We start from the raw sequence: 22,222 nt of genomic DNA on the forward strand, positions 1-22,222 counted from the left end.
GATGATTAAATCTGGTACTGCTAACTACCATGTTTTTTGCAGCTGCGAAGTCTATTAGCCTCATACCACTGTCAGATGTTTCACTGTGGAGACTGAATTTCCCGATTGTTGGGCCAAAGATATTCTCCTTTCCAATTTTGGCATTAAAATCGCCTAGAATGATTTTAATGTCATGGACAGGGCAACGGTCATATGTTTCTTCTAAGCTCTCGTAAAATATATCTTTGGTCTGTTCGTCCTTTTCTTCAGTGGGAGTATGAGCGCAAATAAAGCTGATGTTGAAGAATTTAGCTTTTATTCGAATTGCAGCAAGTCTTTCATTCACTGGGGTGAAGCTGGATACCAGATGTTTTAGTCTCCGACTAACTACGAATCCGCAACCAAACTCATGCTTTACGTCATGGCAGCTATAATACAGTGCGTCACCTTTAGGTGTTGTTGTGACGCCTTTCCCAATCCATCGTATTTCCTGTATGGCAGTAATATCGGCCTTGTACTTTTCAAGTACGTCTGCCAATGCGAAGACTGCACCTTCTCTATAAAGAGTGTGAACATTCCAGGTGCAGATTCGCAGATCATGGTCCTTAAAACGTTTGCGGGGTTCGTCAACTTTAGAGGGGTTTGTTTTTCTTTTCTTTCGTTTTTTCATAGTAGGCTGCTTTTTCTAGGGGAGGGTTACTAGCCCGACGCCCAAACCCAAGTATTTAACGTTCTTATGGGTGAACGCGCGGCACATGTTAGCTCACTACCTTTAACGGGTGTTAAAGGCAGTTCCCCAGGTGACACCACGGGGAGGTCAGTGTCCACTTGAGATGAAAGAGGGACCAAGATAAATCCTGGGCTTTGCCATGTTAAAACCGGTCAGGACCGTTCCTTGGTATCTTCCACCCCCTCTAAATACATAAATTTTAAGGAAAAAAACAGTTTCAAGTCGCATATGCTGAGGGTATATCTCTGTCGGCAGATATGATTGATACCTTGGGGTGAATTGGGCAGAGACCCAATTACGGATCCATTACTACTGTTATTGTTTTTTTTTTACAACCATAGCCTGAGGATATTTAGCTGTCGACTTATTCTTGTTCTTTTTTAATACAACCTTTTATTCTTTCCTTCTAAATGATAATATTGATATTTATCTGATGTATTCCTATGATATGCCCTATGAAACCAGGCGGACAAAAATCTAAAGGTTGCATTCATTAACATTCGATAATCAATTCCAGTTCGAGAATCATTTGTCAAATGTTTTTGAGTTTAACTTTTTGGATACAGTTTTCAAGGACCCAACATAGAGCAATTTACTTTCCATTAAAGGGTAAGTATGGAGATTTTCTTTATTTTCAAATTCGTTTTATTATTTTTAATCTAATCTTTGTTTTAATTTTTTTTCTTATATTTTAATTTCAATTAATTGAAAAATCTTTGAAATTTTTTCAAAAAGAAGCAAAATATTGATGCTATTCCAAGTACAAGCCAGGCTGCTGTAATGAATAACAAAAAATCTCCACAGAAATATGGCAGAAAGAGTCCTTTGAAAGCAGGTTACATTAATAAATTTCAAAAATTTAGAGATGATAAAGCGGTAAGTTGATATGACGTACAATACAGATTTGCAGTTATAGTGAACTTCTTGGAATCAATATAATGTCAAAGCTTCCAAGCACTGATGTTCATTATAACCGTAGTCGTGGCTTTCTTAAAACAATATTTCATAATTAATTCCCATACTTTTTTTTCATTTATAGAAAAAATTACTTAAACGCAGTAAACTAATAATGCTTGACCTGACCAAGAGTCATCAAAATCGCAGCAATAATGCCAACGGTGGAAGATTGTATTTAAATAAATCGGCTAGAAAACAATTAAAAACTCCAAAACAAAATAAACGCAACATAAATCTGATAAATAATAAAAATAACCGATCAAGAACCACGCCTCACAAGGTCAAGAAAAGTCTTTTGAGTAAACCGCAAACAGCCAAAAAAGACAATGAAAAAATTCCAAATAATAATGACGACGACGATGATGATGATGATTGTATATTGATAGAAAAAACTTCAACACAAATTATCATTGATGATGACAGTAGTAGTAGTAGTAGCAGCAGCGATGACGATGATGACAGTGATGAGGACGTCCATAAAATCACAAATTCTAAAGCCGTACCAGAATATCAATCACTATTTCAATCATTTTCTAAACGTGGTTCATCAACTCCTTGCAATAACACTAATCAAAAGAAACGAAAGATTAATAATAACAACAACAACAATGAAAATCATAGCCACCAGTATTCTCCGCGTAATTTATCCTATGCCAATGTTGTGGCTAATACCAACAACTCAAACTATTCGAGTCCTTTACAGGGTGGTGGTAATGATTTGTTTTTTGTTGATGTTAATAGTAATGCATTTCTGGGAAATATTAAATATATTCCTAGGAAGCCATTAGGTGTAACAGCCACCAATGAGGTTGAGAAGGACGACAATGATGATGTTATTGTTGTTCCCGACAATGATACAACATTGAAGGAATCCACCAACAACACCGCCAATAAATCCAGCCAGAAAGAATCTTCCAAAGAATCTACATGCAGCAGCAGCAGCAGCGAATCATCTGAGGATGATTCTTCAAGTGACGAAGAAGAAGAGGGTGAAATTGTCGACACAAACAAAAATAAGTCTAGAACCAATGACACAGCCGATGATTCGGTGGTCTTTGTTTCCGAAACAAATAACAATAATTTCATACCTTTGAGCGGGAATGGTGGGGGTGAAAACAATCGTGTGGTATGTTTTTTTTTCTTCTAGGAAGTACGATGGAATAATTCTTTAATAAAAAATTATTTTTTATTTTTAGAAATCTGCCCATCCGCCTAAGTCTTCTGCCACCACCAAAGCTCCCATGTATAGCGACTTGTTTACCCGAAATGAAAAGAAACAATTGGAGTCTTACAACAGCAATGCGTATAATCCCAATGCCGGTGAGGGATTTACAGCCAAGAAACGTCCCGTTATTATTGATGGCAGTAATGTGGCTTTCAAGTGAGTATTGATATGATTTAGGATTAATTACCTAATTAATTTATAAAAAACTTTAATTGTTGATGTTGTAACAGTGTTGCTGACTTCCGTATCGTCAGATGTTTTGTAGTTTTTAAACTTCGTCAAAATATTTCAGATGCACACTCACGCGTTGTTCCCAGAAAATGCAACTAAATGCATCAGAAATAGAAATGATACATGTTTGCTTTTAACCTGCGCTAAAAATGCACTATTATGACGTTTTGAAATAAATAGCTTCGCATTTGTTAAGTATTACGGCGTTATGAAACACAATACTTCAGACATTTTCAGTCGTTTGTTTGTATATTCGTTCTTCTGCTTAATCTGGCTATGGCTGTTTCGATGGGATGTAACCACAGATCCACTGGAGTAAGTTAAGTAGGTTTGGTGGGGCAGTTGAAAAGGTGCCCTGTGTTGTGATGGTCTGTGCCGCATGCTGGGCAGATGTTTTGCACAGTGCCGTCGATCCTTGGCCAATAGGAGTTTCGACGGCTGTACTTTGCCGAGCGCAGTTGAGCCAAAACTACTCTGATTTGTCGTGGCAGCTTGGAGATGTGTTCCGAGGACTGCATTCAAACTATAGCTGCTTATGGGCATCTGAAACTACGCCCGTATGAATCCTATTCAAACCCGCTTGATATACTTGTTGATCTAGAGGTACTCTCTTGTAACGCTGGACCTCTTCTTCTAGCTGTTTCGATGGGATGCGGGTCCTTAGCAACTACGTCCGTGTGAATGCTTTTAAAACCTGCTTGATAGAATTGGGCAATATAGTTCCCAGTTCACTGTACTAGTTCCAAATCGTATGAGTAACGTCATAAAATCTAACGTGTGATATTACGTATACGCAGATTGTTCATAAAAATTATGTGGGCTATTGGAACTGCGTAGTGAACTGGATAGTTCCATATTAGGGATAGGTAATGGAAAGCAATAATCGATTTTTCGACTTTTCGATTTTGGTCTAAAACTAAAAACGCGATTTTTCGGTCTTGCGATTACTTCAGTTGTCTTAAAACTCGACTTTCGACTTTTTTATAACCGCAGAAAATCGATTATAATCGACTACTATTCGTCGATTTTCGAGTTTTCTTTTGAAACTGTAAAACCACCAAAAGGGTAAAACCGCCAAGTCCACAATCTATGGGCAAACTCGAAAATCGATCACAAGATAATCGATTATGCGATTTTCCCTCCAGACAAAAGTCGACTACGATTTTTAGATTTTTGACTGCAAAAAGTCGATTAATCGATTAACCGAAAGTCGACTTACCTATCCCTGTTCCATATAGATCACTTGGTACAACTCTACTGCTTGATATGCCTGTTGATAAAGGGGTTCGCTCCTGTATTATTGGACCTCTTCCACTAGAAAGTGAATATCCTTCCTTATGTACCTGGGTCTGTCGGGCCTACCCACAAGATGGGGATGGCTCTCACGGTAACACCCGAGCAAGTACTGCATCGAAAGCATCTCATTGTGTTGTTGTACTGGAAGAATCTTTGCTTCCTCATGTAGATGGACTTCTGATGGCATGAAACATGTTGCTGTTCTCAGGGCGGCATTCTGACAGGTTTGAATCTTTCCCCAATTCCTAACACATAATCTCGGGGACAAAACTGGAGCCACATAGCTTACCACAGATCGGCGTATCGCGTTATATGTATGTATGTATGTTATATGCCTATCTCCAGTTCCAGAAAAATGGCTGCTTCGATGGGATGTAGCCACAGATCCACTTGGTTTAGATGGGTAGGTTTGGCGGGGCAGTTAAAAAGGTGTTGTGTGTCGTGCGGGCCCATGCCGCATACTGGGCATATGTCTTGCACGGCGCGATCTATTTCCGCCCAATACGAATTTAGGCGACTGCAATATCCCGAGCGTAGTTGAGCCAAAACTACTCTGGTTTGTCGTGGCAGCTGACACTCCTCAGCTGCGATAGATGGAGGATGTACTCCGAGTACTTTATTCACACTATAATTGCTTAAGGCCTTGGCAACTGCGTCCGTGTGAATGCTATTCAATCCTGCTTGATATGCTTGTTGATCTAGGACCTCTCCTTCTAGAGCATGGATATCCTCTTCCTGATCTCCCTGAATGGGCCGGGCTTACCCACAAGATGGTGATTGGGATGGCTCACACGATAACATCCAAGCAGGTACTGCAACGAAAGCATCTCATTGTGTTTCTTTACAGGAAGAATTTTTGCCTCCTCATGTAGATGGTCCACTGAAGATTTGAGGAGGCACCCTGTCGCTGTTCTCAGGGCGGCATTCTGGCAAGTTTGAATCTTTTTCCAGTTCGTATCACACAATCTCGGGGACCAGACTGGAGCCGCATAGCTTACCACAGACCGACCTATCGCGTTATACGTGGCCAACAAGGTTTCTTTATCTGCACCCCAAGTGCTGCCGACAAGGGAATTGAGGACCTTGTTCCTACTTTTCAACTTATCGCAGATAGCTGTGGCGTGTGCGCAACACGTGAATGTAGTGTCGAATGTGACCCCTAAAATTTTAGGGCAGTTTGTGGTCGGAATTCTGCTACCGTCGACCACGACATTCAACTCACGTCCAAACTGCGCTGTCCATGTGGTGAATAGAGTGGCTGTAGATTTTGTGGCGGAAATCTGCATATTCCTCGAATGGAAAAAGGTGGTAAGATCGATTAAAAAGTTGTTCAGTCTCTCACAGATGTCATCAGGATAGGTACCCGACGCCAGGATCGTGCAATCATCCGCATACGTCACGATCTCAATGTCGTCTGGAGGGGGTGGAATACAGGAGAGGTAGAGGTTAAACAGTTCCGGAGATATCACCCCACCTTGGGGAACTCCCTGTTTCACTCTACGGGGTTTGGACTTCTTATTCCTGAATTCCACGTACGACTGGCGTCCACACATATAATTGACTATCCAACGTTCCTCGCTTGGCCGGAGGGTTATCTGCTCAATGTCCTCAAACAGCGTGCAGTGCTTTCCAGTATCAAAGGCTTTTGATAAGTCAAGCACCGCCATTACTGTTCTATCACACGGCGGTCTCTGCTTGAGTCCTTGACAAATATATGTGGAAATGGCGTGCAGTGCTGTTGTCGTGCTGTGCTGCTTACGGAATCTATGCTGAAGATCGGCAATTTGATAGCTATTCCTGATACTGGGAGGACTAAAGCCTCAAGGGTCTTTGCTATGGGCGACAACAGCGAAATCGGTCTGTACGATTCACCTTTGCTGGCATCTTTGTCTGGCTTCAGTAGTGAAACCATCCTGCCCATTTTCCAGACTTCGGGAACGATGTGGGTAACTATCGACAGGTTGAGAACTTTACTGAGATACTCGATTCCAGGGACATCCAGCTTTTTATGCATTACCATGGAGATTCCCAACGCTTTGGATGATTTAGCGTTCCTGATGGCATTCGCAAAATCATTCATTGTAAACGGTGGTGGTTCATTCTCGGCAGAAAAACATGCGATGTGACGTAATACTCTTCTCTTCGCCCTGTGATTCCCGGGGTGCTTGACAAACTTCCTGTTAACTTCCAGTGTCAGCTGCCTGACTCTGAAATCATTGTGGTTGGCTCGGCGAAGCTCATCTTTGGGTATTCAACAAGCAAGTATATGGCGAGCGGCTGCAGCAGTGATGATTTCTCGGAATGTCCTTTCCGCAATTCGAATATCAGAAGGATTGGACAGTTCTCTGAAGCGGTGATTGGTGAACTCTCTGGAACTCGGCCAATTAGCTTTCCCAAAATTGACGTATGTGCGGCGTTCAGAGGTGATGAAAGCGGGTGGTCTGCTAATGGAGACAATTATAGAGTGATCTGATCTAAGAGATCTGAGTCTGATCCAAGGAAATGACGGGTTGCCAGGTGACGTCATTTGACAGACCAGGTGACGCGATGGTTATGTCTGGCGAACTGTGACACTCTCCTCTAATTCTGGTAGGAGCGTCCTCATTGACCGAGCAAAACGTAGAGCTGTCAATCTGCTCAGCCAGCTCTATACCTCTCTGGCCGTTTCCGAGGACCGAATGTCACATCTCATGATGCGAAGTAAAGTCCACCAAGACCAGACGGTTATGACCTTCCAAAAGCGGCTAATGTTGGGCCTATAAAGTGGAGTACAGCTATTAATCGGCGGGATGTATACGTTCAGAAACTCTACCTCGGCAATTCCACACCTGACTGCTGCCCCCATATATTCCATGTACGGGTCATTAGAGCCAGGCTCAAGCGGGATATGTCTGTATTGAACAGACTGATGCAATAGGAAAGTTAATCCCCCACCAACATTTCTGGTGCGATCCTTCGTCAGTACGTTGTAACCATCACAACAATGCTGCAAGTTGCAGTTGTTATACCCTCAGCATTTATGCTAACGGGGGTATATACACTTTCATACGGGCAAAATGTGCCTCATTGAAATAATGGTTTTAGACCCCAAGTATGTTTGGACGAAATGTGTTTCAAACAATTTGGAATCGATTGAGCAATGTCCGTCCGTCTGTCTGGCTGACTGGAGCACACGATAACTCTCGAACGGATAAACCGATTCGGCTCAAATTTTGGCTTTCGTAATATTTTACCCAAACTTAGTTTAAGTTCGAAGATGGGCTATATCGGTCCACTCGTTCCGGTACCTCCCCCACAAAAGTTCGAAAATGTTTGGAAATTTTGTGCGCCCGATAACTCTTGAAGGGAGTAACCGATTTGGTCCTATCGTGAAACGTGTATCAGACTTAGATAAGGTTTCAATATGGACTTATTCGGTACTCTCCTTCGGGTACCTCCCACACAAAATTTCGGAAAAGTTCAGTTTAGGCCCATCCCTCGAATCGCTTTGATTTTTGTTTTAGCAACTTGTATTCACTGCCCTCCATTCGACGGTACAAGTTTCATCAGGGGAAAGTCCATACTTCCTGAGAAAATAGCCTGAACGTTTCAAAAAAACACCTATGACACCGTGTGGGGTGGTTGGAGCGTAAGATAACTCTCGAACGGATCTGCCGATTCGGTCCAAAATTTGGCCTTAGTAATATTTTGTTGAAATATAGTTTAAGTTTGAAGATAAGTCATATCGGTCCACTCCTTCAGGTACCTCCCCCACAAAAGTTCAAAAATGTTCGGAAAAATTGTTCGTACGGTAACCCTTGAAGGGTGTGGCCGAATAGGTCTATACTTTACACATCCTAATATATCTACCAGATAAAGATTAGGTTCAAATATGGACTATATTTGTCCACTCCATCCGGTACCTCCCACACAAAATTTCGGATAAGTTCACTTTAAGACCTGATATCGAATTACTTTGATTTTTGTTGAAGCAACTTGCATTCGCTGCCTCAATTACGATGGTAAAAGTTTTTTTAGGGTCCATACTTCTTGAGCAAACAGCCCGTAGAGTGTAAAAACCCCTTATGGCACCATATGTCGATCCATTCCTTTTAGTATCTCCTCCGCAAAACTTTTAATCTTTAATCCTAATCAACATTTTTATCGGTTCAAACGCCCAAAATTTTAAAACGCCCTAAATACATACCTATTTTGGGACAAATTGTTTCAATATACACAGGCTGAGGGTATATCTCTTTCGGCAAAGCCGACTGATACTTTTTTACTTGTTTTTGAGCTTGGTTTCCTGCACCGCCGCGACCATGGTATTCTTCCGCCTCATAAAATCCACTATTACCTCGATCCTACCATGCAAAAAGGATGCATTTCTAGGGATTGGAAGGCTGATGTTAAGTGCTACGTGTGCGGTTGCTGTTGGGGGAACTGTCGGAAAAGGGACACTTTATCCACGTTTCGGTATAGCCCTGAACATCCCGACTATACTGCGGCATGTAAAGTTATATATTTACGGATATTTTGGTTGTCCCTATGGTGGACGGTATAAATAGTTCGACTCGGTTGAACTTACGGCCTTATTAATTTGTCATAATAATGTGTCCTTCTTCTCTTATTAGACACTCCCTGGACAAAGGATTTTCGGTGAAAGGCCTTAAAATTGCCATTGAATATTTCGAAAGTATGGGCCACGAAGTGAAGGCAGTTATACCACAGTTTCGTATGAATCAAAATAAATCAACAGATCCTGCTGAATTGGATAGACTGCATAAGAGTGGTAAAATCGTGCAAACGCCATGTAAAAATTTACCCGGACTAACCAGTACCAGTTATGATGATCGGTAAGTGTTAACAAAATAATATTTATATTGAAGTAATTAATTTTATTTTCCCACCTCCCTCAAACAGTTTTATATTACAATTGGCCTGTGCCATGGATGCCGCCATTGTCTCAAATGATAACTATCGTGATTTGCTGCACGAAAATCCGGCATTTAAGAAAATCATTGAGACCCGAGTAATTGGTTATACGTGGTGTAATGATATCTTTATTCTACCCAAAGATCCCTATGGTAAATGGGGACCGACACTCGATATGATACTTAATCGTTCGTAAATGGGATTTTTTTGTTATGTTTCTCGTTTTCACTGCCTAATATTACTTTACTACATACATATATAAATAATTATTTAGTTAGTATGGTTACTGCTCAACGCCAAAGGATTAAAAGCTTTTGGATTTTTTGTATTGAGAGTTTTTCGTTTTGTTAATAAGTCATGGTGAAAAAATCGTTGGAGGGGATTTAGAAATATTTACATATTTCTTTGAAATATGTCATTTATTTAACATAAGTTCCTCAATATTCATTACATGATACCAATGATTTTGAGTATATTTCTTAAAAAATATGTATTTGAAAGAAAAAAATGGAAGGTTATGATTAATTTAGTATTAGATTTTTTTAATAAATTTAAATAAGTACCTGAAATTAAGATTACATTAATAAATTGGCAGTAATTTGGAAAATTTATATGAAGCCTCCCCTCTCAACCACCCACCGAAAGTCGTACATGTTAAGGCACTTTACACACATTAAAAATATTAAAAATATGATTAAAGAAAATAATATTCCCTTGTGTGTCAATGTCCCATTGGGCGATTTTATTTGCGGAAATTCTCACTTTATTGACAAACTGAAAATTGCCGCAAGCAAAATTGCCTTATGCAAATTCGGACAAAGTTTTGACATTAACTGTGTCGACAGTATTCTCTCTTTATCTAAGTTAAGAAAAATTAATTTTTCCCTTTTTTTGGTTTTGTACTTATCGGAAAATAATGAAATGACAAATTTATATTTGCTCCCTTGGTTTATTACACATCACTTAATTTTATATAAAATCTTCCTTCATAGTTTTATTTAATACTGCGTTTGTATATTTTTGGTTTCTTTTCACTGCTAACTTATCCTATTAGATTTACATACATACCTATACTATACTAATTTAACAATAAATAAAAATTGTTAACTTTTTTTAAACTGTATTTTTAAATGTTTGTTTCATTTTTGCAATAAATTATCTGTACAGAAGAGGGGCACAGAAAGGGGCGTTTTGGTGTAGCCTCCTGATGCTATTGTATTATCTTAATGGATGTGTGAGTTGATTAGAGCTTCTGCTGAGTTCACATCCTTTGTGTGGATTTATTTGCCTATATGTAATTTAAAATTTAGTTTCGTTAAATCCTGTTCAATGTAAATGAAAGGTTTAATTAGTTTTCAAGCTTCAACGTAGTGGAAAGAATACCTCTCAAAAGTACCGTCTGAGCCACAGCAAAGATAGGTTAGGTTAGGTTGAAAAGAGGGGAGAGTACTCGCCACATGTCCTGGTGGACATACACATAAGCCATGAAGTAGGCCTGTTGTGCGCTCTAGTCTAAGTTTTTTGAAAGAAGGGGACTCTACTATAAATTAATTAAGGAACTCTGTTCCCTTAACAAAATCCCGTAATTGTTTTAGGTCGTCTACAATTACCTGATTAAGATCTGGTGTTGTGTCGTTCCCTAAAAACTGGGATCTGATGTTTGCGAAAGCGGGGCATTGGCAGAGAAAATGCTCCAATGTTTCATCATCCTCTCCGCATGCCCTGCATACGCTGTTATCTGCATAATTAATTTTTTGCAGATGAGCTTGTAAACCCAGGTGACCTGTAAGAACACCTGTAAGTCTACTCAACTCTGCTTTACCTAGCAGTAATAGGTTTTTTGTTTTTTCCTCATTTGGGTCTCACCATAGGATTTTTGTGGTTTTCCCTAATTCCTCTCTATTCCATAGGGATAAGTGGGCATTTTTTGCCCAATTTTTTAACTCTAGCCGAGACGCATTTAGTGGCTTTGCGTTCGCCAAGTTTACGGTTGCTAATTCCCTTCCCTTTTTTGCCAGAGAATTTGCAATCTCATTACCTCTATTCCCCTCATGTCCCGGTACCCATATTATACGCACCGTGCCATGCTGAGTATAGCTGTTGATCGAATTTATACAATCCAAGACTGTTTGTGATTTTACTGTCTTGGATGTTATTGCTTTGATTGCAGTTTTACTGTACGTAAGGACGTTTACAGTAGTTGGCCTCGTGTTGGCATTAAGCCAGTTCAGACACTCTGTGATCGCTCGGATCTCCGCTTGATGGACCGTATTGTGATCCGGCAAACGAAGAGATATTTCGGTCTCTGGTTCTTCAATAAAGAGACCCAGTCCCGTTCTCCCACCTAGCACTGGGCCGTCTGTATAACAACAGTTTCCAGTCGGCATTTGTGCTAGATTTCCGCCGTTCCACGAGTCTCTGTCTGGAATTAATGTCTCGCATGAGGCAGCTACAAATGTTTCAGGTATACGGTCCGATACAATGTTATCCATTGACTCTCCCGTTGTTACCTGTAGAATGTTTTGATGGTATGTTAGGTGGTCCCTACTGATCCACTCGTCCATCGCATTAAGTCGAATAGCTGCGACAGCCGCTTCATACCTTATCTGGATTTCTATTGGGTGTATATATAGAATAGTTTCTAATGCCCTCGTTGATGTTGTCCTCATTGCGCCGCTTACACTTAGACAGCACATTCGTTGGACTTTCTGTAGTATTTTAATATTACACTTTTTATCCATAGCTGTCCACCAGACTACTGAAGCGTATGTTAGAATAGGTCTAACTACGCTTTTGTATAGCCAGTGTGTCATCTTAGGATTAAGACCACACTTGGCGCCTATAGCCCTTCTACAGGTTGACCAACATCTATGAGCTTTATTGGCTCTTTCTTGAATATGGTCTTTCCATTTAAGTTTCCTATCCAGAATTACTCCCAGATATTTGACTTTATTGGAAATATTGATCGTCTTGTTTAGGAAAACTGGTTCTTCAAAGTGTCCCAGTTTTGTTTTCCTAGTAAACAGACATATTTCCGGGTTTACATTAACCCCCAGTTTTTGTAACTTATTTTTGTTCGTTCGTCTATATTCGTAATAATTTAGGCATTCATAGCTTAGCCCCAAGATGACATACACATCTAATGTTTCGTATACCCGTTCCATATATGGTTAAGGATTCCTCATTTAAAAATCAGCGCTCTACATTTGCGCTAAAGCGAGTAAATCGATATACAAAATTTGACAATTCGTGTGAGAAGAATACATTTTTTTACAAAAACTGGGGGTAAGACCTCTTGGTCTAGCCCAGTTGTACGCTAGTTTTAGGGCTGATTCAGCTCTTCTGCATAGCAAGTTTGGATTCTTACCCCTCAGAAGTATTATAACGTCGTCTGCATAACAGACTGGGTCAAATCCCTCATCGGTTAAAGTCCTTAATAGGCTATTTATGGTAGTGACCCATAGGAGTGGGGATAAAATCCCCCCCTGTGGCGTACCCTGACCAACTTTGTCATTTATTTTTACGTCAAGTAGCCCAAGTAGGGTGACGTAGGGGATGGAAGATACCAAGGAACGGTCCTGACCGGTTTTAACATGGCAAAGCCCAGGATTTATCTTGGTCCCTCTTTCATCTCAAGTGGACACTGACCTCCCCGTGGTGTCACCTGGGGAACTGCCTTTAACACCCGTTAAAGGTAGTGAGCTAACATGTGCCGCGCGTTCACCCATAAGAACGTTAAAAACTTGGGTTTGGGCGTCGGGTTAGTAACCCTCCCCTAGAAAAAACAGCCTACTATGAAAAAACGAAAGAAAAGAAAAACAAACCCCTCTAAAGTTGACGAACCCCGCAAACGTTTTAAGGACCATGATCTGCGAATCTGCACCTGGAATGTTCGCACTCTTTATAGAGAAGGTGCAGTCTTCTCATTGGCAGAGGTACTTGAAAAGTACAAGGCCGATATTACTGCCATACAGGAAATACGATGGATTGGGAAAGGCGTCACAACAACACCTAAAGGTGACGCACTGTATTATAGCTGCCATGACGTAAAGCATGAGTTTGGTTGCGGATTCGTAGTTTGTCGGAGACTAAAACATCTGGTATCCAGCTTCACCCCAGTGAATGAAAGACTTGCTGCAATTCGAATAAAAGCCAAATTCTTCAACATCAGCTTTATTTGCGCTCATGCTCCCACTGAAGAAAAGGACGAACAGACCAAAGATATATTTTACGAGCGCTTAGAAGAAACATATGACCGTTGCCCTGCCCATGACATTAAAATCATTCTAGGCGATTTTAATGCCAAAATTGGAAAGGAGAATATCTTTGGCCCAACAGTCGGGAAATTCAGTCTCCACAGTGAAACATCTGACAATGATATGAGGCTGATAGACTTTGCAGCTGCAAAAAACATGGTAGTTAGCAGTACCAGATTTAATCATCTCGATATTCATAAGGGCACCTGGCTGACTCCAGATCAGAAAACAAGAAACCAAATTGATCATGTTGTGATAGATGGAAGACATTCATCCAGCGTGTTGGATGTACGATCGTTCCGAGGCGCAAACATTGATTCGGACCACTATCTTGTTGCAGCAAAGGTACGTAACCGTCTAAACGTTGCAAATAAAGCACGAACAGACACAACGCGGAAGTTGGACATCGATAGGCTGCAAACACAACAGATAGCCACAGCATATTCCACTTATCTAGCCCAATTGCTTAACGCGAGCACTCCTTGTCCCGATAACATAACAACACAATGGCAAAATATTGCCCACTCCATGCAAACAGCCGCAAAATCCATACTTGGATTCCAGAGACCTCCACAAAGGAATTCATGGTATGACCAGGAGTGCCGTGCTGCTACCGATGATAAAAATGCGGCATATAGAGCTACTTTACAATCAGTAGCAACGCGTAGCGCACGAGAGAGATATCGGGAGAAAAGGAGAGAAGAGAAACGTCTTTTCCGCAAGAAAAAGAGAGAAATGGAAAAGCGGGAGTGTGAAAAAATCGAGATGTACAGGAGCCAGAATGAAGTCCGAAAATTCTACCAAAGAGTGAAACATCAAACAGATGGCTTTGGTACAGGCACATCCTCCTGTAGAGACCAGCAAGGTAATCTGGTAACAGATACAGATAGCGTGCTCAGGATATGGAAGGAACATTTCTCCAATCTGCTGGTATCCAATAGTGGCGAAGACGATGATACCGCAGATCCAATCCCAGAATATGGTATATAATGTATACCACCCGGCCAAGATGAGGTAAAAACAGCAATCAACCGGCTGAAGAATAATAAAGCAGCAGGAGCCGATGGCTTACCAGCCGAGCTGTTTAAAACCGGAGGCGACGCGCTGATAAGGTGTAGATAAGGTGCTAGTTAGCACCATCTGGCAGGAAGAACGCGTACCCGACGATTGGAACCTGAGCATCCTATGTCCCGTCCACAAAAAAGGAGATAAGACTGTATGCTCCAACTATAGGGGCATAAGTCTACTCCCTATTGCCTATAAGATAGTGTCAGGGATACTGTGCGAACGAATAAAGCCTATGGTCAACGAGATAATTGCCTATAAGATAGTGTCAGGGATACTGTGCGAACGAATAAAGCCTATGGTCAACGAGATAATTGGACCATACCAATGTGGCTTTAGACCTGGCAAGTCCACCATTGACCAGATATTTACCCTGCGGCAAATCCTAGAGAAGACCCAAGAGATGCAGATCGACACATTTCATCTTTTTGTCGATTATAAAGCTGCATTCGACAGTCCCCTCCGATCAAAGGTATTCCATGCAATGTCTGAATTTGGTATTCCCGCAAAGCTCATCCGGCTGTGTAAGATGACTCTAACTGATACTAGGTCCTCAGTTAAAATTGGAAAGAACCTCTCCGAAGAATTTTGTACCAAAAGAGGTTTCAGACAAGGAGACAGCCTTTCGTGTGACCTATTCAACATTTTGCTGGAAAAGGTAATACGAGATGCAAATGTCAAAAGAAATGGCACAATTTACACCAATAGCCACATGTTACTTGCCTATGCTGATGACATAGACATCATGGGACGATCAGTAAAGGAAGTAACTGATACCTTTAGGAAGGTCGAAGCAGAATCTACGAAAGTGGGTCTGGCGGTAAACGGCGAAAAGACCAAATTGATGGTGTCGACGCGCAAAGCGTCCATAGAGCTCGGACCAACCGTAGAAGTTGGTACCTACAATTTTGAGGTAGTTAAAGACTTCGTCTACCTCGGCACTGCCATAAACACAACAAACAACATCAGTTGTGAAATAAAAAGAAGAATTGTATTGGCCAACAGATGCTACTATGGATTAAGTAAGCAATTTAAAAACAAAGCCACATCTCGTCAAACAAAAATAACACTATACAAAACGCTGATACTACCCGTGCTAATGTATGGCTCCGAAGCATGGGTACTTGCGCAAGCAGATAAGGCAGTGCTTGGTGTGTTTGAGAGGAAAATTCTTCGAAAGATCTACAGGCCGATTTGCGTTGACGGTGAATATCGACGTCGTATGAACCACGAGCTATATAAGCTATACAAAGACATGCATATAGTTAAACGTATCGAGATGCAACGATTGCGTTGGCTAGGCCATATCATGAGAATGAGCGATGATGAACCCGCTAAAAAGGCGTATGAATACATGCCACATGGCGGTGCACGCAGAATCGGCAGGCCTAAGCTTCGATGGAGCACACAAGTGGATGAAGAAATGGAAAGGCGCGGTATTCCAAAAAGTCAAGCGAAAAACAGAGAGGAATGGAGATCTTTTCTTAGTTCGGTCTATGGAACAAATGTTCTGTAATGGGCCAACTAAGTAAGTAAGTAAGCCCGCAGCTTATCCATCTATTCCTTAGCATGTGGCTTATCCAGTCCCTAAGGGCCCGATTCACCTGAAACTTATCTAAGGATTGGATAAGGCTTTCGATGCTGACGTTGTTGAAATCACCCTCGATATCAATGCATACCGCTAGTGTATACATCTTCCTGTCGAAGGTTATCTCGATGTGGTGTACAACCTCATGTAATGCGGTTTCCACTGATCTACCTTTAACGTATGCATGTTGTTTGTATTTAAGCATATCGTTTGGAATCTTGCTCTTAATCATGGTGTCGACTATTCGTTCCACGGTTTTAAGCAGGAAGGATGGTAGGCTTATCGGACGATAAGACTTAGGAATTGCGTAACTTGCCTTCCCAGGTTTGGGGATAAATACTACCCTCGCCTCCTGCCAGGCTTTAGGGGTATACGCAAATTTTAAGCATGCGTTAAAAATTCCAGATAGTTTGGGCGCAATGAAGTCCATCTCTTTCTGGAGTAAGGCCGGAAATATCTCATCCGGCCCCGCTGCTTTGAAGGTTTTAAAGCTCTTGATGGCATCCTTTACCATCGCTTCATCAATTGTTGGTGCTTCCTCTGTAACACATTCCCTCATTACCGGCACCCCTGCGTGCGTCGCAGTGTTCGGCGGGAAATGTGTACTCATCAAAAGCCCCAGCGTGTCCTCGATTGTTTCCATCTTATTTCCCATATCATTCACCATGATCTCGGTTTGTGTATGGGTTTTCGATAGAAACTTTTTTAATTTGGATACATCATTTACGCTGTCTACCTGTTCACAGAAAAGTTTCCAGGAATTGCGCTTTGCTGTTCTAGTCATTTTGTTGTATTCTTTAAGTTTTGTGTGATAGTTGTCCCAGAATACAGCTAATTTCTTTCGTCGAGCTCTGTTGTAAAGCCCTTGGACCTCTTTGCCTTTGTTACGAATTTCTCCTGTCATCCAGGGTTTTTCGTAGGCAGATTTCCTCTCTCGAAGGGGACAACTTTCTTCGAATGACTTTACTAAGACCTCCGTTATAATGTTGACATTTCTGTCTATATCTTCCGTGCTTAGGCATTCATATCTATCGTGCCCTAGCCTGTCTTTTATTAGTTTCCCAAATTTTATCCAATTGGTTTTGGATTTATTTCGGAAACTTATAGGTTTCGGCGATGGCCGTGTTAGTTCAAATCTTATATAACGATGATCCGAGAAGGAGTGCTCTTCCGAGACCCTCCAATTCTGCACCTCGTTCATAAGATTTTCGGAACATATTGTTATATCTAATACCTCCTCCCTAATCTTGTTAACAAAGGTGGCTTTATTACCTATGTTAAGGGTTATTAGGTCGTTAGTATTCAAGAAATCTAAAAGGGCTTGGCCCCTTTTGTTAGTATTAGTACTACCCCACGCAATGTGGTGTGAGTTAGCATCGCTATCTACTAGTACTTCGTTACCTGTTTGTTTTGCTTTCCTCACCAACCGCTGCAGCTCCGACGTAGGTGGTAGTGTCGGCGAGTCGAACGGTAAATATACTGACGCAAGGTACAGTGAGTGTCAAAAATATTCGGTTTTAAATTTCACCAATAGTAACACCTCAGTATTTTAGAAGCCCATACCCAATATTCAAAAAACCAAATACATAAAAAAATGTTGGTCCTGTGGCAATTAAAAAATGTATGTAACATGGATCCATGGCAACCCTATAAGCGAGAATAACAAAGAAGAAGTTGTTAACCCTGTTTTCTATGCGTCAAAAATATTCGGTTTTTGTAACTTTTGTTAAATATTTTGGCAAAAAACCGGTCAATATCGAACTTTTCTCCAATATTAGCATAATTTTCAATAATTGCGAACAGAATCTTTGTTCCTGTGTGCAATAATATCATATTTCATAGCAAATTATCAAAATTTAGGGCTAAGGAAAAACGCTATCCTAGAAAAGAGAAAACTGTTTATATTTTATTATAAAAAGGGCAGAAACAAAGGGAATTTCTGCTCATTTTTGAATAATTAGTCGAATATAGTTAAAATAATGTGCAAAAGTCACGAAAATACAGAAATAATCGATTTCGTGAAACACATAAGCCAGCCAAACCAAGGACTGGGAGGGAAGGTAGAGGAATCTCCTGGAAAATTACGGCTAAACCGCCCTTAATTTTCTTGGAATTGATCACCGAGCCCTAATTGACTTTCAGAAGATAGAAAATATGCACTTACTTTCCAAAAAAATCGTAGGGATAAAGCCTTTCATGGCCTTGTAACACATCACACACGATTGGCTTATTTACATAACCAAAAATCTAGTTCAAATTTCGCCTTGATGTACCTTCAAAACTTGATGTACATCAGAAACTTGGTGAAATGGAGTTAGTTTTGAATGCCTAAGCAGGAAAATCAGTATACCACCAAGTTTCCGGCCTTTCTGTGTACTCCAACACAAAAAGTACGAAGAAGCTTTTAGGAGGCATATATTTATCAATGACTTATGATGTGTTACAAGGCCATGAAAGGCTTTATCCTTACGATTTTTTTGGAAAGTAAGTGTATATTTTCTATCTTCTGAAAGTCATTTAGGGCTCGGTGATCAATTTCAAGAAAATTAAGAGTGGTTTAGCCATAATTTTCCAGGAGATTCCTCTACCTTCCCTCCCAGTCCTTGGTTTAGCTGGCTTATGTGTTTCACGAAATCGATTATTTCCGTATTTCCGTGACTTTTGCAAATTATTTCACCTATATTCGACTAATTATTCAAAAATGAGCAAAAATTCCCTTTGTTTCTGCCCTTTTTATAATAAAATATAAACAGTTTTCTCTTTTCTAGGATAGCGTTTTTCCTTAGCCCTAAATTTTGATAATTTGCTATGAAATATGATATTATTGCACACAGGAACAAAGATTCTGTTCGCAATTATTGAAAATTATGCTAATATTGCAGAAAAGTTCGATATTGACCGGTTTTTTGCCAAAATATTTAACAAAAGTTACAAAAACCGAATATTTTTGACGCATAGAAAACAGGGTTAACAACTTCTTCTTTGTTATTCTCGCTTATAGGGTTGCCATGGATCCATGTTACATACATTTTTTAATTGCCACAGGACCAACATTTTTTTATGTATTTGGTTTTTTGAATATTGGGTATGGGCTTCTAAAATACTGAGGTGTTACTATTGGTGAAATTTAAAACCGAATATTTTTGACACTCACTGTATATATTTCCATTCCCCAGCTTCAGCACAGTTGCGTCCGATGTTGACAACTCTGGAGAGAAAAGAAAACTTAAGTTTTTGTGACATATTATACAGGTTCTCAGTCGAGACCCCGTATTTGCATAAAACAGTTGGTAGTTTATATGGTTTAGTCCAGAGACCTTGTTCTGAATAGTCCAAGGTTCCTGGATCAAGCCAATATGGATTTTACCTGTATTGATTTTCTCCATCAGGGCCATGGTTGCCGTCTCGCTCCGATGGAGGTTTATCTGGATGACCTCAATCATTGGTCCTCCGGCATCGACTCCCTTTTCATTGTTGCTGGGAGGTAAAACCTCTTCGCTATTTTCTTTGGCTTCCTCGCTTTCGCCGATTACCGCCTTTCCTGTTTTGAAGCGGACTGCGTTGGAGATGTAGAAAGTCCTGCCCTTAGTCTTTGTCAGACTAGCCATGGAGAGATGGGCAATTCCGACCACAAGGAGAGTTCCGTCCTCCTGCTCCTCCCTGTGGAAGACCTCCCATCTCTTCACGGCCAAGTCCTTGTTTTGACGACCAAAGACTTCGAGCATGCGTTCCGTCTCGAACTTGCTGCCCCATCCTCTGACGAATACTGAAGTTTTTGTTAGTTGAGGAATTTGGTCTTTCCTCACCAACTTTAGTTTGCCGTTTTCCCATGGAGGTATTATGCTGCTGATAATATCCTTGAGGGCGGCAACGTTTGCATGCTGGGCAAATTGGAACACCATCACGTCCCCTTTGACCCCGCTGCTGATAATTTGAATTGGATCACCTCCAATCATTATGTGATCCAATATCTTATTGTTGACCATTTCCTCAATTGCTGGAAGATGGTCTTTGGGTAGCTTTCCGGAACCTCTATTGGTATCGATCACTGCATAGCAGAGTTCGTCCCTATAGCGTTTCTTGGCTACCTTGGCGTAAGATGGCGGCTCTCTACCAGTCTCCGCAGCCCTCTTCCTCTTCTGCCGGGTCCGGGATTTCTTCGCAGAATCCCCAGGCACTGCAGTCGATTCCGCGGCTGGGCACACCCTCTTCACGTTCGAGCTGACTTTGTCGCCCTCTGCCAAAGGATTCTCGGAACAGTCTCCTTTGCGTGGTACTTGACGCGGTGCACTCGAAACGTTTGGGGATGTGGAGCTCTTTTTCTTCTTCGTCGGCTTTACAGTGTTCTGCTCTTCGGGGGATCTGATCCTCTTCGCCGCTTCCGAAGAAGTGGAGGGAGTGTTCATGATCCCTGTGGGAGCATCCTGCGATATAGCCTTTTTGCTTGCCCGTTGCTTCCTGCACTTGCGTCGTTGAGCACCAGACCGCTGCTTTTTGTGTGTTGTGAGCTTTGCAATGCTGTCGCTCACTTCGTCTACCATCTTGTGGACCTCCTCCTTTTCTGGGATTTCCATGAGCATGAACTTCCCCTTAGCTTCTCAGTCTCTTCCTCCCTGTATCTGCCCTTAGGCTGTGTGCTTGTCGCATTACCTTCGACCACAGGTGCCAAGGCACCCACACCTGTGGGAGAGATTTGCTCACGATCGCATGATGACGACGGGGTGTGACTCGTGGGCAGATCAACATCACCCGCCGGTACTGGGTTTATTAGGCCCTGCACCGTAACTTTTTCGCTTTGTCCAACTTTCTTCATATTGTGTTTTTTGTTTTAGGGGAACACCCCCATAGTCAGTTTTTTGTCCGCGGGGAAAATAAATTTCCCTGAGGCAGGTGATCGTACTAATCCGTTCCGGAACAGGTTTACTCACAAATGAATTCCCTAGATCTAGAACAAATTAGTACGGTCATCCGCCTCCTCCTATCCGCCGGTGGGGACGCGCCCGGTAGGAGAACTGACAAACACCCTCGGGACAGCAAAGATAACATTCCATGTAGTTTCTTTATATGTAGGTATTTCTTTATTAAACACATTATGGAATTGGAAGAATTGTGAAACGTTTTTTTTTTTTCAAAACTCCCGATGTTCCTTTGTCAGATCAATAACATCAATTTTTGGTTCAATCAAAATACAATCATTGCTTTCATTGTTAGCAAGAAGTTTTAATTTGCCACTTGATTCCACCTGCTTCGCGTTCACCTCCCCCTCTGGTGTTGTTTCATTTGATATGGATGCAAGGGATTCCGATGATTTCCATGAAGTGGATAAAGATTTTGACGATTTTGGTGAATAAATATTAAATGAACTGCTGCGAGCATTGCTTGTTATGGAATCCTTAGAAATATTTTTTGTCTCATCCAAGGATGTTCTGCTATTCGAATTTTTCTCGGACATGCTGATATTTTAGAATTGGTAAATGTTGTAATAAAAAAATATGAAGAAATAATTTGTATTTATGACACAATAGATAATTTTTGATAACAAATTTAAATTTTAAATTTACAAAATAAACGTATTCAATAAACGTGGATTTTTTTTAACTTCTTAAGAGGTCCTAAAGGTGGTAATAAATTTGGTTTTTCAAAGATTTTAAGGGCAGAACTTTGAATCATTTTTTGGAGGACCTCATAAGGGCTCAATAAACTTGTTATACCCTCCACCATAATATGGAGGGTATAATAATTAAATTTTTTATTCCGTTTGTAACACATCGAAATATTCATCGGATACCCTATAAAGTATATATATTCTTGATCAGGGTAAAATTCTAAGTCGATATAACCAAGTCCGTCTGTCAGTCCATCTGTCGAAATCAAGATACTGCTCGCAATTTTTAAGATAGAGCTTTGTAATTTGGTATAGAAGTTTCTATTACTGCTAGGATTATTACTGTTTCTATTACTGCTAGGATGGCCTATATCGG

The 22,222-nt window shown here is 40.9% G+C and overlaps 1 protein-coding gene across 2 annotated transcripts in view; it reads left to right on the top strand.

Annotated features, from left to right (window-relative positions):
* LOC141387545 (uncharacterized) overlaps nucleotides 1-10,455 on the top strand; it is a 39,450-nt gene extending 28,995 nt beyond the window's left edge. The window contains exons 2-6 of one of the 2 annotated variants that reach the window (XM_073957423.1): nucleotides 1,445-1,585; nucleotides 1,749-2,792; nucleotides 2,863-3,047; nucleotides 9,032-9,253; nucleotides 9,321-10,455. In XM_073957423.1, coding sequence (XP_073813524.1) covers nucleotides 1,445-1,585; nucleotides 1,749-2,792; nucleotides 2,863-3,047; nucleotides 9,032-9,253; nucleotides 9,321-9,528 — 1,800 coding nt within the window. In that variant the 3' untranslated portion in view covers nucleotides 9,529-10,455. The remainder of the gene's footprint in view (nucleotides 1-1,444; nucleotides 1,586-1,748; nucleotides 2,793-2,862; nucleotides 3,048-9,031; nucleotides 9,254-9,320) is intronic. The other variant, XM_073957424.1, reaches the window with a different exon arrangement.
* The last annotated feature ends 11,767 nt before the right edge of the window (nucleotides 10,456-22,222 follow it).

This window comes from Musca autumnalis, unplaced genomic scaffold (assembly GCF_047663935.1).
Source record: "Musca autumnalis isolate F117 unplaced genomic scaffold, ASM4766393v1 scaffold_5, whole genome shotgun sequence".
Taxonomy (NCBI): Eukaryota; Metazoa; Arthropoda; class Insecta; order Diptera; family Muscidae; genus Musca; species Musca autumnalis.